We start from the raw sequence: 18966 nt of genomic DNA on the forward strand, positions 1-18966 counted from the left end.
TTTTGGGTGTTGGAACTTTGCAAGATTGTTTTCTCTTTCTGTTTTTCCATAAATTCCAAAAGCATGGGTCAATTGCATAATGGAGAGGAAAAAAACACTAACAAAAAAAAAAAAGATGCTAGTTGAAATGGCAAATGTTTTGTTATATATATTTTACCACAATAAAGTTAAAAAAAAAAATCAGGCATAGGTGGGGAAGAGGGAATGGGGGAATTAAAGGAATTGTGAATCTCTCTAATACAGTTTTGGTCTGCACTTTTCTGCCTTCCCAAATCTTACAATGGGCCATTTCACTTAAGTTCATGTTCCTTTAAGCACTCTAGCATGAATACATGCAAAGCAGCTTCCACAAAGCAAGATTTTCTGGAGATAAAGAAAACTGGCCCCCACACTCTGTCTAGTCACCACCCTGGGCCCGGGGGCTCTTCTTTGCAGGCTCACTTCTAACATGGCACAACCAGCTGCCTTCAGACCCTAGGACCCAAACCTCTGGTCTGGGGGGCCTTCCTGGGTTTGCGAAATAACAGCACCAACTAATAATGTTTTTCTACAAAGCGTAAAGAGCTTCCTTTGGGGGCGGGGAGTAAAATTTGGGGGAGCAATTTTATAAGACACACACACCCAGAGCTAGAAGTTGGGGCTTGGATGGAGTCAGGAGACCAGAAGAGTTACTCGAGGTTAAAGCAGTTTGGAGTAACCTGGGGACTCCCGCAGCGAGGATAAATTGCTTTTCTAAGGGCAGCAGTTAGTTATGAAACATATAAGGAGCACCTGTTAAGACCTAGCGCTACGCTAGGCACAGGTGATACAAATGTGAGCAGAGCAAACACAACACCTGCCCTCATGAAGCTTACAGAGAAAAGGAAAGAGCAGGGACGAGCCCCAAGGCCTAAGCCAGCAGAGGCCTCTCTGTCCTGGGGGCTCTGGACCCCAGGCCAAGCCCTCATTTGGACTTCCTGCTGATTTCAGGCTGCAGAACACATTCAAAACATAACGGGACGCTTACATCTTTTTTTAAGATTTTATTTTTATTTTTTAAAGTATTTTATTACCGAAATCATTCTAAGGCTTTCCCCAAATGTTTTTTTTTTTCCACAACAGTGAGTGGGGATTTTTAGATGCTTACAAACGTTTATATGAGGATTTCATCTCTTCTCTCATACTAACAGCTAAAACATAATTATGAGCTGTTCCTGTTAACCGAATAGAGATATTCCATAAGACAAGGAGACTGATTCCTAATATGGAGGTGTCCTTGGGCTGGAGCCCACTTATCCTGGTCTCCATCTACTGTTCCTGACACAAAGGTGCCTTCATTAGTGGAGGAAAGAAAGAGATCTTTGTGATGGTGTAATTCCCAGACCACCCTACACAGACAATAAAACTGAATTTGAGAGAAGCCTGGTGAAACGAAAGCTTAGAAATCACAGTAGACCAGAGCTGCAAAGGCCCTCAGAGGTTATTTAGCTTAATCCCTTAATGCTAGAAACAAGAAAATCACACCAGAAAAGGGAAGAAGCTTGTTTAACGTTACACAGCTAGTTAGTGGTGGGGTATTTGAACTGCCGCTTTTGATTAGCAGCTATAGCTCTTAACCACCAAGCCACCAGGGTTTCCAAATATGGGGAAATTCATGCCATAGAAATTCCGATATCCTTAGTATTAAATATTACACTAAGCAGGAAGGCTACAAGGAAGAGGGCTACCACCATAGTGACATGCACACCTATAGTTGCAATGTGGCCAGTGCCATCAAGAGGTTATGAACATGGTGCCATGGGACCACAGAGAAGGAAGCGTCTCACTCTACTTGGGGGAGCGATAGAAGGCTTCATTCAGAAGGGGATATCTGAGTTGGGTCTTAATGAATGAATAGGAGTTTGTTGTATAGAGAGGGGAAGAAGGTCATTGCAAAAACATGGGCCAGCATGCTTTAAAGTAAAGACATGTGAAAGAATATGGCACAGCTGGGGAATGAATAATGGTTTTGTGTAGTTAAAGTGGTGGCTTCTTGGAAGAGAAATAGAGGAGATAAGGCCAAAAAGGTTTACTGTACTAACAAACAGTTGTAAAGGCCTTGACTGCCACGCTAAGAAGTTTGTCAGTGGGAGGGGGGTGGAGTGGGAGGGCTTATCTTCATGTTTAAAAAAAACAACATATTGGCAAAGGGATGAAGAATGGCTTGAACAAAAAAGGACCAAAGACTGTGAGGCTAGTTGGGTGGCTACTGCAATATTTCAAGTATAAAATCCCCAAACCAAAATACCAAACTCATTGCTATCACGTCCATTCTGAATCATGGTGATCCCCAGTGTTACAGAGTAGAACTGTTCCATAGAGTTTTCTTGGCTGTAATCTTTATAGAAGATTGCCAGGCCTTTCTTCTGTGGCACTGCTGGGTGCGTTCAAACCACCAACCTTTAGGTTAGTAGTCAAGCACAAACCGTTTGCATCACCTAAGAGGGTAATAAAATCAAAAAGAAAGACAAAAGAGCACATATGAGGCCTGATTTAATGCAGTGACATTTTGAAGGTAGAATCAGCAGAACTTGATGAGAGACGATCAGATGTGAGGGATGAAATAAAGCAGGGGTCTGCAAACTAGGGCCCACAGCCAAATCCAGCCTGCCACCTACTTTTGGACAGCTCACACACTAAGAATGGCTTTACATTTTTAAATGACTATAAAAGAACAAAATAAAAATGATATTTTATAACGTGAAAATTTTGTGAAATTCAAATTTCACTGTCCATAAATAAAGTGTTACCGGAACAGTTATACTCATTTATTTACATATTGTCTGTAGCTGCTCCCGAGCTACAAGGGCATAGCTGAATACTTGTAACAGAGACCACAGGGCTCACAAAGCCTTAAATATTTACTATCTGGCCCTTTATGAAAAAGTTGTCAACCTCTAAAATAAGAGGATGACTGCAACATTTCAACCTTAGGTAGCTGGGTGGGATGACAGAGGAGTGGAAGCAGATTTGGGCATGTGGGACAAACAGTAATTCCACTGAGGGCATGTTGAATTTGCGGACCCTGTGAGACATCCAGGAGACAGTGCAAAAGATGTATATGGACTATGGATGAAAGATCTGGATTTGAGAATCATCAGTGGGTAGGTGGTGATTAACTCCACAGTAGCAGATAAGATAACCCAGAGAGCGGTGGGGAGCAAATCAAGTAGAGTCAGAACCCCAGAAAATACTACTGAAGGGATAAAGAGAGTAAGAAAATTCGTAGGTGGTGATTAACTCCACAGTAGCAGATAAGATAACCCAGAGAGCGGTGGGGAGCAAACCAAGTAGAGTCAGAACCCCAGAATATACTACTGAAGGGATAAAGAGAGTAAGAAAAGTCAGAGAAGGAGTCAGAAAAAGAACAGTCAGGCACGGAACAAATTCAGCATGGAAAAGGTCAAGGGAGAAGATAATTTTAAGGAAAAGGGAAAACTGAACAATATCAAATGCCTCCAAGATCTCTAGTGGGATCAGGATTGAAAGGGAGACAGTGAATTTTGTAGACCTCACCCAGGGAAGTTTTACCTGAATAGTGGGAACAGAAGTGAATTCTCCACATGGCTTCCAGGACTCCCCACTCCCCTGGTTTCCCTCCTATTTCACCGGATGCTCCTTTTGAGTCTCTCTTGCTAGCTCCTCATCTTCCTCTTCACCTTCTCACCGCCTTCCACAATCATGCTCATTCTCTCCTCCAGCCATAGTGACCTCCTTGCTGCTCCTCAATACACCAGATTCACTCCTGCCTCAGTGTCTTTGAACTTGCCGTTCCCTCTGCCTACAATATTCTTTCCCAGGATGTACACATGACTGTCTTCCCTCCTTTAGATCTTTACTCAACTTTGCCCTTCTCAGTGAGTTCTTCCCTAGCCCTCCTATTTAAAATCACCAACCATCCCCCACCCCACAACACTCTGTTTTCCCTTTTCCTGCTTTATTTCACTCTATAGCACTCATCACCACTCAAACAAAATACACGTTTTACTGACATATCTTGTTTATCTTGTCTCCCCTACTAGGATGTAAGCTCCGTGAGGGAAGGGGTTTTTATTTGTTTTGGTCCTTTGTGATACTCTTAGCACCTAGCACAGTGGCTGACATACGGCAGGCACTCAATGAGTAATTGATGAAAGAATGGAAATAGTGGATTGGGAAGTGAGTAGGAGATAAGAAAAGAGGAAGTCAGTACAAACAACTCTTAAAACCTCTGGTCCCAAAAGGAGGAAAGAGATGCGGGTGTCTTTAGAGGAAACCAGTATCAGAAGATTTTCTTTGAAAGGGAAAGACTCAAGCATATTTTCAGAATGTTAAGGGCAAAAAGAAGGCTATCTAGTGGTGCAATGGTTAAGCGCTCAGCTACTGACAAGTTGGTGGTTCGAACTCACTAGTGGCTCCGCAGGAGAAAAGACCTGGTGACTTACTCCCGTAAAAGATTACAGCATGGGAAACCCTATGGGGCAGTTCTACCCTGTCACATGGGGTCGCCATGAGTTGGAGTCAACTTAGTAACACACAACAACAGGGGGAAAGGCAGCAGGGAAAAAACTGGAGATACCAGAAAAAGGATCTCTGACTATGCCAAGTCTGGGAGAAAGCTGAAAGAGATCGCCTCGTACACATGGGAAGAAGGGATCTCCTCGGAAAGGACTAGGACAGGAAAGGGGCATGAAAGGACAGGTGTAAATACAGGAGGAATTGTGAGACTTGAAAGCATACCTGGGACTCAATTTTGTACCTCAAGGTCTTGGGAAGGGTTTGTGTGGTGATGGTTTGGATCGAGTACTTTGGAAGATGAGAATGCAAGCTGATTAGGAGAGAAGGTAAGGAATGCCCAGCTGTGCTGAGGGCTCAGCCCCCTCTACAAACCATCAATCTGTTACAAAGTCAATGAGTAGGGTTTGGGCATTTTCCCCAGCAACACTGGACAGCCAATGAGAACCAAAATGGTAATTATTAGTTTTATTGTAAGAATTATTAAAGCCCTCATTGGACACCTCAGGAACTAGAAAAATGCAGAACTCTGGGGGATAATAAATACTGCTGACCTAATTTGGAGCACCTTTAGCCAGCAGGATGAGCCCTGGTGGTATAGCGGTTAAGAGCCTGGCTGACAACCAGAAGGTCGACAGTTTGGAGAAAGATGTGGCAGTCTGCTTCCTAAAGATTTACAGCCTTGGAAACCCTACGGGGCAGTTCTACCATTCTACCCTGTCTTACAGGGTTACTATGAGTCAGAATCGACTCGACGGCAATGGGCGGTTAGGTAGCAGATACAATTCAAGATGGTGTTCCCGGGAAGAGCAAGTCTTGAGGACAGATCTGAAGGAACAGGACAAAAAATGTGCCTTTGGCAAGTGGACTCTGCAAGGCTAGTTTAAGAACCTACGTAGGAGGTCCGTATGTGGGAACTGAGAATCTAGGATGGTTAATGGACCCTCGACAGGGAAAGCACTGATCACTGAAATCCAGCACATTCTCACGAACAACAGGTCATCTCAGACCAACCTCACTGCCTGCTTCACCTGGGTTCATAGAACCGTCACCACGTAGCAGCGAGCAGCAGGAGCTGGGTAGTGGCGGGTCCCTTTAGAGAGTCATGTGCTCTTTGGACCACCAGTTGGCATTGCCTGGACTAGCTAATAGGCTGAATGAACAGAATCAGGATTTACCAATTAAGTACAACAGGGATAAGAATAAGATCTTGGGCTTCGTTTCAAAAACCCAATTGAGTAAATGAAAGATAGGAAAAAGGGTCTGGCTTAGCAGCAACAAATATAAAAATATCTTTGAGTAAGCTGATATGGCGTAGCAGTTAAGTGCTACGGCTGCTAACCAAAAGGTTGGCAGTTCGAATCCGCCAGGTGCTCCCTGGAAACTCTACTGGGCAGTTCTACTGTGTCCTATAGGGTCACTATGAGTCGGAATCGACTCGATGGCAGTGGGTTTGGTTTGGTCTTGGTTTTAAGCTGATAGCAGGTTCAATGAGAGATAACAGTATGATGTAGCTAGCACAGTAAAGAAAAGTAACCTTAGCTGCGCTAAAAGAATATGCTGTCTTTGCTAGAACAAGAGAAGTGACGTCCCTTTCCCAATCTGGGCTGGTTGGGTTAGGATACTAAGGTACTATGTTGACTTCTGGTGGCATAAGTGGTTAAGAGCTTGGCTGCTAACCAAAGGATTGGCAGTTTGAATCTACCAGCTCCTTCTTGGAAATCCTATGGGGTAGTTCTACTATTTCCTATAGGGTTGCTTTAAGTTGGAATCAACTTGATGGCACGGGTTTGGTTCTTTTGGGTTTATGCTGACTTCCGGAGATTTCACTTTGAGAAGGTCTGCTAGTTATTCTCCACCTCCTACCCCTCCACTATGATTCTCTCCCCTGCTATGTACCCCAAAGGAGTTGGCCCCTACATATTGTACCACCCAGATTTCCTCACCCTGATGGCTTCCCACCGAGCTCATCCAATGGGAAGCACGAGCAGGAGATTAGAGGGCAAAAAGAGAGGGAGCATGTAGAGAATTTCTTCTAGCATTCTCTCCCTGCTCCATCTCCATATTTCTGACGGTGGTTGTGTCCCTCTAGAACTACGGTTCCTGTTGAGCAGCCCATCTTCCATAACTCCAGTTTTCAGTGGGTTCCATTTTTCTCTCCTTGTCCCTTCACGCCTAGGGGTGATAATGGCTTGCTCCTATTGCTAGTCTCTAGGTGCCTCAGCATCCCTTCTTGGCTCCTTTAACTCTGCCCACACCTCTGTAAATAGTTCCTTCACTAAATTATTTTCAAAATCCCCGCTAAGTAACAGGATGTTGCCTTGGTGAAAGGAAGGCTCCAAGGAACAGGCTACTCATCTTTTAAAAAGTTGAAAGGCCACCATCAGACTCATTCTCCTCGCTCCAAGAACAGAATAGTAGTAGTCACACAGAGACCAACTCTTGGCTCAGTATAAACTCTTCTAGAAAGTTCACAAAGGTGGGGTGACCTCTCTTGGTAGGTCATGAGCTTCAATAACTCTGAGTTGCCTAGTTTGGGGCTGAATGAGCCCATGTCACCAATGATGTAGGAAAGAGTTAGAAACATCATCTGGAAGGGGCAGCATTTCCAAGCCAGGATTTCATGATTTGCTACCAACAGTACACTACTCAGACAATGTCTGACCAAAGTAACCAAATCGGGGGCAACATTTTGCTGCTTCTCACTTCAATTAGAGAGTAGAAATGTAGTTCTTCATGTCTACAGCATGAAATTTATTTTATGTCTCAGCATCACAGCTTTCAAAAGAGTGGTCGGTTCATCCCAATTCCGATTCCCAAACCACTGAGCAGTCTATCAATTTTTTTTAACCAAGCAATTTATACCACTAGCTCTTCTTGAGGACTGTCACCTCATTTTCCAAACCAAAAAGCAGAATGCAAAGTCTGCCCACGGGACAAAACACTTTACATCCACACTGTCCTGGAAAAAAAAAAAAAAAATGTGGCCTCAACTCATCCTAGTGGGAAAAAGAAAATGGTTTTTGCAATAGCCTTTAACACCTGAGTTCATGAATGGGTCATGGCCCAAGGTGCTAACTTTGTGTCTAATCCGGGTTTTCTTCTTGGGCGTGAGTTTATTATAGTGCGGTACCGCTAGGACAGCCAGCAATTCACTCATTCATTCAACAAACATTTTCTGTTGATCTACTTCATTAATAGAGCCTTGCTGAGCCATGGGGGAGGACAAAGGTCCAAAGAGGCCAAGGCTGCATCTAGACTAAAGCAGGTCTAGGAACGACCTGATTTCAAACACCAATGAAGGCAAAAGAAGAGTGACGGCGCCCAGAAAAGTTGGAGCAAAAACTTGGGAAACGCTAGCCTTAGGGCGCAGAGAGGGCGGGACCTGGGCCTACAGGAGGACGCCACCTCCGTGCTGAGTCCGGGCCTGGGCTCCAGTCCGGCGGCCTCGGCCAATGCCAACGCCTCCTCCGCCCTCAGGCCACGCAGCGCCGGCGTCCAGCCCAGCAGGGGCGTCTGCCTGGTGCTAGGCCCAGGCTCTCCGACTTGGGCGCCGCCGAGCCCAGGAAGGCAGCGCCCGGGCCATCGAGGGCGGGGCGACGGCAGCGATAGCCCACGGGACTCGAGGGCCGCAGAGCTGGGCGCGCACCGCTCCCGCGCGACGTTCCCCGAGAAGCGCGCGCACGCCTTGCCGCGCGCCCCCACTGCGCCGGGCACCCGCGGCGCGCTTTCGCCGCGGTCCCGGGCGCCCGGGCCCCTCGGGCCCCCACCCCGCAGGCCCACCGGGCCCGGCAGCACTCACCCTCTTTGGCTTTCTTTCTCCGGGCCAGAGTCCCTCCGAGTTTCCCCAAGAAGGAGTCATCTTTCTTTCTGGACGGGGGCGACTTGGGAGTGGGAGACTTGGGGGCAGAGGGCGACTTCTGCGGGGAGGTGGCCATGGCAGTGCAGCGGGCAGCCAGGGGCCGGTCAGGACGCAGAGCTAGCGCTGGGCGGACGCGGCGGGCGGCGGCGGCGGGACTGAGGCTGCGGCTTTCCAAACGGAAGCGGAATTATTCCAAGCATTTGAGGCAGCTCACGCTCGCCTTTCCCTTCCCTCTCTCCCTCCCTCGCGCCGCCCTCCGCCCTGGAAGGAGCTGTGCGCTCGGGGCCCCTTGGCTGCCCGGAGCACGAAAGATGCCCTAAATCTGCCCCTTTCAGGACATGGGGCATTATCTGTTTTTGTGTATTTAACCCTGCCGGCTGGGTGCACTTGAGCCTAGAAGCCTCATTTCCCCCAGGTCTGCACCCAGCATAGATCCAGGCACAAATCAGGGGTTCGGCGATTGCTTGCTGAATGGAACCAACTTGCTACTTTACCTCCCAGTGTCTGCGCCCCAGCTGCTGGGAGCTATTTCCCTGGATGTCTGCCTATATAGTTCTTAGGCCCATATCGTGTGCCCACCAAAGACAGTGAGCCAGATCCAGGAAGAAATAGAATGAACCAAAATGTATAAGCTTCAGGCCCCACCAATCTGGGCACATCCAACTATTCCCGCATTTATTGCACAATCATAACTTGATTTCATGTCTCGCGTCAACCTCCTCCTTCTCCCTCCATCCGGGACGGAGAAGTTTGAAGTTCTTGAGGGTCCTTAACTCTTGCAAGTCATCCCTGTTTTTAGCAGCAGAATGGTTTGTCCAAAACAAACAAACAAAAAACCCAGTGCCATCCAGTCGATTCCACTCATAGTGACCCTACAGCGACCCTATAGGACAGACTAGAACTACCCCATAGAGTTTCCAAGGAGCGCCTGGTGGACTCGAACTGCCCACCCTTTGGTTAGCAGCCGTACCACTTAACCACTACACCACCAGGGTCTCCGGTTTGTCCAAAGGGGTCCCCAATGTTGGTGAAAACAACAATGGGAAGGCGTGGGCTCCTGTGATACCCTCCCATCCAGATCTATCTTGCTTGAACAAAAGCAATAGAGTGAAACCAGACTCATTTAGGATAACAGGGGAGTCATACAAACCAGTGTTTCAAGGACTTACGCTGGAAATTTTTAAAAGGCACATTTTGGGCTCACCCACCACAAATAGCCTCAATCAAGAACTAAGCTAAGAAACTGTTGTCAGAAGTTGAGGCATGGCTTATGAATCATGTGAAGTCAAGGGGAAGGGGTCCATTTTTAACAGCTAGCCTACTGATGAGTACAGAAAGTCAGAGAGAAACAACAACAACAAAAACAAATGGAGCAAAGAAGTGAGCTTGAGAAGCCATGTAGTCTGAGTAATTGAAAACTACAGAAAGTAGCTGCCTGGACGTTGCATCTCTTTCCAGGCTCCACAGGCAGTTCTCTGAGGGCCAGCTGTGATTCCTTTCCAGGAGGTGTTCCTAAAGCCTTTTAATAACCCATTGCCCTCTGCTAGGGCCAATCAGGAATCTGACAGGCAACAATTCCCCGCTAGAACAAAAATTCAACAAACAAGACGGTCAACAGGTTCTCAGCAGGGTATATGTCCATTTTATATTTGCTTGAGAATCACGAATATACCTTTTTGAAAATTACATGTCAGCAGGGGCTTCTTACCTAACAGAAAGCAGAGGTCTGCTAGAATTTTCACCCAGGAGCAAGGGAGGGTTATGGCGATCCACACCCCCCACTACCACCCCCCGCCACGACCCCCCCCCCCACCCCGCCAGCTTCTCCTCACCCTGCGGAATAAATTTTAAAGAGATGGTGAGAAGCCAAAATCAAATTGTGTTTTGAATACGTCATTAATCATTCTTGTTCAGCATATTGGATACATATGAATGTTTCTAAAATCTTCATATCTAGCCCTGGGAGCACTTGCTAGGGAATCATGAGACTAACAACCCAATAGCTATGTGATCTTGGGCAAGTTTACTCCTTGTTCTGAGTTTTTGTTTCTTCATCTACAAAATGAAGTGACTGGTCCAGAATAGCGGTCCACAAACTTTATTGTGCATCACAGCCCCCTAAAGAGTTTGTTACAAGCATTCACAGGCCCCATCTCCAGAAATTCTGATTGAACGGATCTGAGGCGGGACCAAGGGACAGGTATTTTTAAACAGAGATTACGTCAGATGATATAGCTGCTCCACACACTGCTGTTTGGGAACCAATGACCACCTCCAGCTCTAACATTCTATGATTCCCTATTCTTCATCAATTGCAGTGCTTAGGTCCTAAATATGGCATGGTCAATATTACCCTTAAATTGCCCATGCATGCTTCTGCATATACAACTCTCTTCAGTAATTTTTATGCACACTAAAGTTTGAAAACCTCTGAGCAAGACTAAAGGGAGGAACAAATGGAAAGTTTTGATTGTTGAATGCTGGCTCCCAGAAAATACTATGATCGAGGCAAAGCTGAGCTTACTGTGTACCATGCAGACCCGTAGCAGCATCCTGGAGTGGAGGAGGGCAAAGTGAAAATATGTGTAAGGTTTTGGAGTCTACTTGAAGGCAGGTCTTTCAGTAAGGTGGTGCTTGTTCAAGATTGGCTAAGGATGGCGATGTGGTAGGCTAGAATTGGCGGACAGAACAAAGTGAGGCTTTCAAAGAGTCGTGGAGAGAAAACAAGTATTTTTAATGCTATTATTGAAAAGTTGAGGGACCCTGGTGGTGCAGTGATTAAACATTTGGCTGCTAACCAAAGGTCAATGGTTGGAACTACCAGCCACTCTGCAGGAGAAAGATGTGGCAGCCTGCTTTTGTAAAAATATACAGGCTTGTATACCCTGTAGGGCAGCTCTATTCTGTCCTTACAGGATCGCTGAGTCCGAATTGACTCGACATCAACAGGATTTTTTTTTTTGAAAGCTTAAGGGTATTATATTCATCTTAATGGGATTTGGTGGGGGAGAAATTCTTGAAAACAATAATAAAGTTGTTTGTAACTTTTATTTAACTGGGTTTGTTTATTTAAGGGTTTGTTGCAATAGTTCAATCATGTTGATGAAGACAGTGTAACAGTAAAGTTCTCTTAATGTAGATAGTAACCTGTATGGCTATGAGTGGTTTCTTAGTATTCAAACTTTTCTGCCTCTAAGATAAATTATCAATCTTTCTTGAAAGGCCAGTGAGGAATGGCTGGTGAATTATAAATCAGTGCTACACAAAGAATACTGTGAAAAACCAGTGTTGATCCACAAACTGTTATTGGTCTGCAATGATGTAAGTATAGAAATTGAGAGTTTTTAAAAATGTTTATAGCAATTTAACAATTTAATAAAAATTTGGGGCTTATATTTTGAATGTCTTTTCATTCTATTTTTCTAGGAATTTGCTTTTTTACTTGTTTTTACAAAAATATTGGTCTATGATAGATTTGTCCTTCTCCATAGAGCGTTTGAGAGGCACTTTTCTAAATTGCTCCTGTTTGCTTACAGAGTTTACATGCTCTCTTTTGATATTATGCTTTTATAATCCTCATGGATGTTAATCTGTTTTTCATTCAGATAATTAAATGAGATAACATATATGAAAGCACTTTGCACAAGGGCTGATCCTGAACTAGACTGAATCTCAGCCTTGCTTAATCAGAGACACACACAGGTTGTCCTTTGATAAAATGCGGAGAAGAACCTGCATGGGCTCCTTCCAATCTACATTGGGATTTACAACAATGGCCCCACTGAACAGCTGCCCCTCTCATGCTTGGTGACTGGTCTCATCTTACCCAAGGATTAGATTATAAAGACAGATCACAAATTAAATGTGTGCTGTTGTGAGACTGCTGAACCTTTAGATCAGCGTGTCCTCGAACTCTAGGCCTAGACACACTGCACTAGGAGAGAATAAACCCAGGGTCAAGTCCTGGCTCAGTAGCTGGGTGACCTTGGACAAACCTCTTCCCTTTCTGTGCTTTCATTTACATCAGCTGTAGAATGAAGCCAAGGCAGTACCTACTGAGGTTGGACATCCCATACACCTTAAGACCAACAATTCCAATTCTAGGTTTATACCCAACAAAAATGAGGACATTTGCGTACCAGAATGTATGCAACTAGAAAGTGGACATGAACTTCCAAACTTTTGGTTAGCAACTGAGCACGTTAACCATTTGCACCACCCAGGGACTTCCACTCTAACCTTGTTGTTGTTGTTGTTGTTAGGTACCGTCAAGTTGGTTCCGACTCAGAGCGACCCCATGCACAACAGAACGAAACACTGCCCGGTCCTGAGCCATCCTTACAATTGTTGTTATGCTTGAGCTCATTGTTGCAGCTACGGTGTCAATCCACCTCGTTGAAGGTCTTCCTCCCTTCCACTGACCCTGTACTCTGCCAAGCATGATGTCCTTCTCCAGGGACTGATCCCTCCTGACAACATGTCCAAAGTATGTAACATGCAGTCTCACCATCCTTGCCTCTAAGGAGCATTCTGGTTGTAACTCTTCCAAGACAGATTTGCTCGTTCTTTTGGCAGTCCATGGTATATATTCAGTATTTTTCACCACCACTCTAACCTAAGAATAGCATATTTGATCATCAGAACCTGTTCTCTCAAATATCCATAATACTAAAAAAAATAAATAAATAATACTAGCCAGGATTAATATCCCCTCAGGATAAAGACTAAACTCTGACCAATGGGATGTAGTCAAAAGTGTTGCGGGGTAGCTTCCAGGAACCTTCTTACAAAGACAGATGGAAAATGGATACCTGGCTTCTCATAATATCAGACTATGTAATAGAGGCCAACCTTCCCACAGAGAAAAAATGCAAAGGATTGACAAAATATTCTGCTTGACAGCACTGGAGAGCCATCAAAATTTACAGGGCCTTTGGAGAAGCAGGAACTGCAGAGAGATGGGCCCATCAGCTGCGGACCACTCTTCCCCTTGGAGGGTCTGCCAATTTCAGAAGAGGCAGCTGAGGAACTGAGAAGTTAAGCAGGGCATTGCCTACCCCACAAGGCTAAATGAAGCCACCAAACTGGGGGAAAGGGAGAGGGCAGTAAACTTCCTTGGCTTTGGTTTAGGACTCCAAATGACCCACTCTAGGAGACAGAAAATAAAGTACATTTGCAGTAAAAAATCATAACTGAGAAAAACTATTAATAGTAGACCTGAACAGTAACAAAAACAACAACATATACTAAAGATTATGTTAGAAGGAAAATGATCCCAGATGGAAGCTTGAAGACACAGAAAGGAATAAAAAGCAAAAAAGAAAAAAGAAAGTGGGGGGGGAGGCAGGAGGTAAATATATGGGTAAATAGAAAAGAATATTTAAAAACAATCATAATGCCTTATAGGGTTTAGAAACTATAAATCAAATTAAAATATACAAAGCAAAAGCATTCAATTAGGAAGTGAGTAAATGGAGTTAAGTGTTTTAAGGTCCAGGCATTGTTTGAGAAGTAACGATTTATACTGGACTTTGATAAGTAAAGGATTGATGTTGTAATCTCTAGAGTAACCATTAAAAGAATAGTAAAAGAGTAACTATAACTGCCGAGATAATGGAGAGAAAATCGGAATCTGTGTGCTCCACTCACAGAGATTTCTGAATTATATGTGTAACTCCAGATCTGTCATATTTAAGGCAACTTTTCTTTCATGTTCTGTTTTCTTGTTATTTTTGTTGTTGGTGGATAATATAAGGTTAAAAACCCAGGACAGAGGTAAATGAAGCATCCCGAATCGAATTAAGCCAAAACTCAAACCGAAAGAGGCCTTCACTGGGGCAAGGTATCTCTCCTAAATGTGAATACCCGCTAAGGGACAAAAGGAAGGCCCTAGCAGATCATGAGGAGGGCTTCACAAAGGCACTGGGTCCCAATCAACAACATGAGTTCTTTAAGTCCATCAAAGCAGGAGAGGAAAGAGAGAAGCCAGCTAGAGCCTTCTAGGAACCACTTTGATCACTGAAAACAAGGCGTGTTTTCGTCTCAGGATGAAAGGAATGTATGAGAGATTAAAAGACCTGTGGAGTGAGTGGGTAAGTGAGACATGGGGATGTCCATGTTGGGAATGTTGGGGTATTAGCAGTGGCCTTAGAAGGCCAGGCTTCCAGTAAACACGTCCTCCAGGAGTCCCACTTCCTGCACAAAGGTGGCTCAGGTGGCAGCAGCTGGATGGAGGAGCTCGGGCTTTCTCTTGGTGAACAGGGAATGCTGCATCAGGGCAGGAGGAAGCTGAAAGACTTCAACCGTGGTCTGTGACAATGTGGACTTTGAGTGGGGATGTTTTTGAGGTTCACACAGAATGATGCCACTCAAATGGCCTTTAACCCAGCTACGGGTTATCCCAAGTTCATTACCTTTCAGGAACCTAGTAATGAACAGTAAATGGTCAAGGGATTTCCTCCCTCAGCATTATAGCTGAGGCCCAACTACAGAGGGAAGCCCCCAAATCAGTAGCTCCTACTTGAGTGATCTACAGAGGAATGGAGAAGTCACCACGAGAACGGCAGGACCAAAAGGTACAAGAGTGAGCTACTTCAGACCCAGCCAGGCAAGGGAGAAGACCTTGGGGTCTCCGTAATTCTGTTGGGTGTTTGGGCCATGTTAAAGGCCACTGAGATGATACCCAAGGTCTGGATTTTTCCCTCTCCCCTCCCGTTCCTACATGACTGTGATCTGGGGAGCAAGGTCATTTGTGTTATTGTTATCAATCACTTTCTTCCCACACCCCACCTACAGACTTGGTGGCCTGGAGGAGCAGGAATGTCTGTGTCCATCTTTGCTGGGAAAGATATTAAAGCTATCCATACTTCAGAAGTTTCCTTCTAGGGAGGAACGTCAGAAGTATTATATCTAACTGTGAGATACAGCCAAATACCAGGATCAGATGGCGTCTTCAGGACACACTAAAGGGTATAATTGAGTAATTGTTGGCCAAAGGAGTGTGCAAGAGGCTGGGCATTTGGTCAGCCGAAGCCAGTTCAGAGAGAGAGAGGATTCCAGAAGGGATTCCATACACAGATTGGTGAGTCAGGTGAGGCCAGAAAGGTGGCAGTGCTCTGAGAAGCACGTTTCATAGTCTAGTTTACTGTTTATATCTCCTCTGTGGAAATTGCCCATTCTTATCTTTTGGGCTGCAATTTGAAGTATTGCTTTCTTTTTCTGCTGTTGGAATTTGAATGGCTCAAGATCCACTGTTCCAATTATAAAAGGTATATTCTGTTGTTATATGCCGTTGAGTGAGTTCTGACTCACAGCTACCCTATTAAAAAAAAAAAAAAAATAGGACAGAGTAAAACTGCCCCTACATAAAGCAGATCTACTCTTGCAATGAACCTGTGAGGGAGGAAGGGAAGATTAACCCCATTTCACAGATGAAGACTTTGAGTTTCTCAGTGACATCCAATGAGCAGCGGCAGAACTGGAATTAGAGCCCTGAATTAGCGCCTGTTAGCCAGGTTACTGTACGTAAAAAGATTATACTCAATTCTTTCTTAAGCTATTGATCTGTTTTCAAATTATACACTACGGATATATGTCTATATATCACACACACACACATCTCCTCAAATTTATTATGGAAACATTCTCTATTATTCAGAGGGTGCGAAGGATGCTGAATTCATGTGTCACTGACATGTTCGGAGCTGCTGCCCTAGTACCAGGCTACTTATTTGGTTTGTTTCACATGCGACCATGGGGACAGTTTTCCAGAGACTGTTACCTGCTCCCCTACATCCCTCCCCCATCTCCACCTAGTCTCCCTAAGGGCCTGCAAAAACCACCTCACTCTCAGCTGGCTCCCCAAACGCTCCCTCAGTCCCCATCCTCTCCCATCCTCTGACCCTATTCTCTTGGTTCCCTTCCTTGGGACTGAGATTTTGATCACGTGGTGCCATGCTTCTCGATTTGGGGCAAAAAATTCCCTGGGAGGGTGTCATGGATTGAATTGTATTCTCCCCAAAAATATGTGTCAACTTGGTTAGGCCATGATTCCCAGTATTGTGTGGCTGTCCTCTATTTTGTGATTGTAATTTTACATTAAAGAGGATTAGGGTAGGATCGTAACACCCTTACAAAGGTCACATCTCTGATCCAGTGTAAAGGGACTTTCCCTGGAGTGTGGCCTGCAACACCTTTTATCTTGCAAGAGATAAAAGGAAAGGGAAGCAAGAAGATTGTAGGGACCTCATACCACAAAGAAAGCAGCACCGGGAGCAGAGCACATTCTTTGGACTGGGGGGTCTCTGCCCCTTGAGAAGCTCCTCATCCAGGGGAAGATTGAAGACAAGGACCTTCCTCCAGAGCCGACAGAGAGAAAGCCTTTCCCTGGAACTAAAACGCCCTGAATATGGACTTGAGCCTACTTTACTGTGAGGAAATAAATTTCTCTTTGTTAAAGCCATCCACTTGTGGTATTTCTGTTATAGCAGCACTAGATGACTAAGACAGAGGGGATCCGTGGCAGTGTTTTAGGGGTTCTTGATCACTCAGGAGAAACAAGATGCATCTTCCTAAAGTATTATGTTTATTGAAAGATTATTATGCAAACCGGGGGAGGCTAGATAATTTGACTATTTTAACTAATTATTTTTGTGTTCCAATGTATATACAGACGTAGTGTAGAAGGAAACACAAAATACCAGACTTTAAAGTGGCATCTTTGATTTATATTCCCAGGTATCCCCAGAGCAGGGATGGGTACTGGTGTGCTGGGGGGGGGGCAGGGGGGCGAAGGGAGATGGCTATGGGAACCAAGGTGAGAAAAAAGGGAAGGAACAGGCAAGCACAAGGTGCAAGTCTGGGTGAGGCTCCATACAGAGTGAGGCCCAGCAGCATGGTGGACCAGGGCCCAGGAGGCCAACGTGAGATCCAATCCACTTCACTCCCTTAAGTTACTCAGTCTCTTTCGGTGTCAGTTTTATCATCTAAAAATGGGGATAATGTTTAATTTAAGTCTTTTGCTTTCAGGATTAAATGAAATAATTCACTTGCAAAGCCCCTGGCATGTGAGGAAGGCTGAATTCACAGTGTCTAGTTACTGTTATCAGGGTCAGAGAGGCTTCTCGGGGGAGCTGGGTTGGAATGGCTTTGCTCTTATTTCTAGAAACGAGCAGGGACAGGGCGTGAGCATGAAGTTACCAAGCGTGTCCCGAAGGCTTAGGGATGGTGAGCTGCAGCTGACTGGTGAAGGAAGGCCGAGAGTCTGTGGCTCTGTGACCAGGAGGAGGGCAGATGAACCTCAGCATGGGCCCAAGGAAAACCTGCAAAGCACAGAAGACGGCTAGATGTTCCTTAGAGCTCTTTTCTCGGCATGTTAGCACCTGCAAAACAGGAGCTCTCACCTGCAGTTGTGCATGTTTTCATCGATAATAAATGGAAAAACAAATCATTACTAATATTTGATCAGCAGACAAAAGCTTTCAAACAGTGGGACAAATTCAGTGTGAAATGATGGGAACTTTCAGGAACTGACCATTGATGGCAATTCCACCATATTATACACGCATATTTATAACTTTGCATGTCCTGAGAGTAAGACAGGAAAAAAAAAATCATAACTTGTTCCTGAAAGTGTGCGTGTTGAAGGAGGAGAGGCCAGTTCTGTGCTGAAGGGAATATCTCTATGGAGTGAATGAATACAAAACCAGGCTTCCTCAGGTGGGAAGGCAAAGAGAAACTAGGACGGCTGCAACTAGGGCGGGCTAAACCCCCGCCCCCTTAGCCCTGAAAATAGTTTTCTTTGTTGAAAAACTACACCTGAGGTTAGTCTTCTTGGTTCGTCCTCCATTTGCACCACTTTGTGGGCCAGGTGAGTCCTGCCAGGGGCTCCAGTGGGCATAAACTTCCAACGTTAATTCATAGACTCCCACACGAAACCAAAGGTTTGCCCGAGCCCTTTCTCTAAGAAGAAAGAAAAACGAAATGGATGCCACCCTCAGAGATGCCAGCCCAAGCCCACATGAAAATGTTTTGATTCATTTATTTTTGGTTCATTTCAGCATTTGTAGCAGTGCACATACGACACATTTCAGTCCACGTGAATAGTTCCCAATTGCTGGAGCAAATTAATCTCTTACAAGCTACTCAGCAGTGAGGCTCCAAGATAAACAGTAGGTGAAATTGTACACTTTCCTCTGTATGTGAACGTTTCTGTTGCAATAAAATCCTACATCTGAGCCCACCGCATCCAATGGCTGCAGCTCCCTCTGTTCGTGTGGTGGCCCCAGCTGCCTCCTGCTACCTCTGCCCTGCTGAGGTAGCTCTGTGATCAACCACCTGGGTGGGGCATGCTGCCATTTTCAACTTGAAAGGAAAAACCTGTAAATCTGCTTCCTGGGAAGACAGACGTTGCTGAATTGTCATTTGCCTCCAGAATACAGAAAACATCAATTTCATTGCAGCTCATCAGAGTTGGAAACACCTGCCACTTCCTTTCTCGGTTGCAATTAACATGCTGCATCTCAGCATCGATTGATTCCGAGGAGCCTAACACTGCCAAAGTCAAGGTTTAAATGAAACAGTACAACCTGATA

General features: G+C 45.1%; 1 protein-coding gene across 1 annotated transcript in view; it reads right to left on the minus strand.

The window, feature by feature from the left end:
* Window positions 1–8509, minus strand: part of PARVA (parvin alpha) — a 177244-nt gene extending 168735 nt beyond the window's left edge. Inside the window, exon 1 of the mRNA XM_064288419.1 lies at window positions 8315–8509. Coding sequence (XP_064144489.1) covers window positions 8315–8450 — 136 coding nt within the window. The 5' untranslated portion in view covers window positions 8451–8509. The remainder of the gene's footprint in view (window positions 1–8314) is intronic.
* Window positions 8510–18966: the final 10457 nt, after the last annotated feature.

This window comes from Loxodonta africana, chromosome 7, assembly GCF_030014295.1.
Source record: "Loxodonta africana isolate mLoxAfr1 chromosome 7, mLoxAfr1.hap2, whole genome shotgun sequence".
NCBI lineage: Eukaryota > Metazoa > Chordata > Mammalia > Proboscidea > Elephantidae > Loxodonta > Loxodonta africana.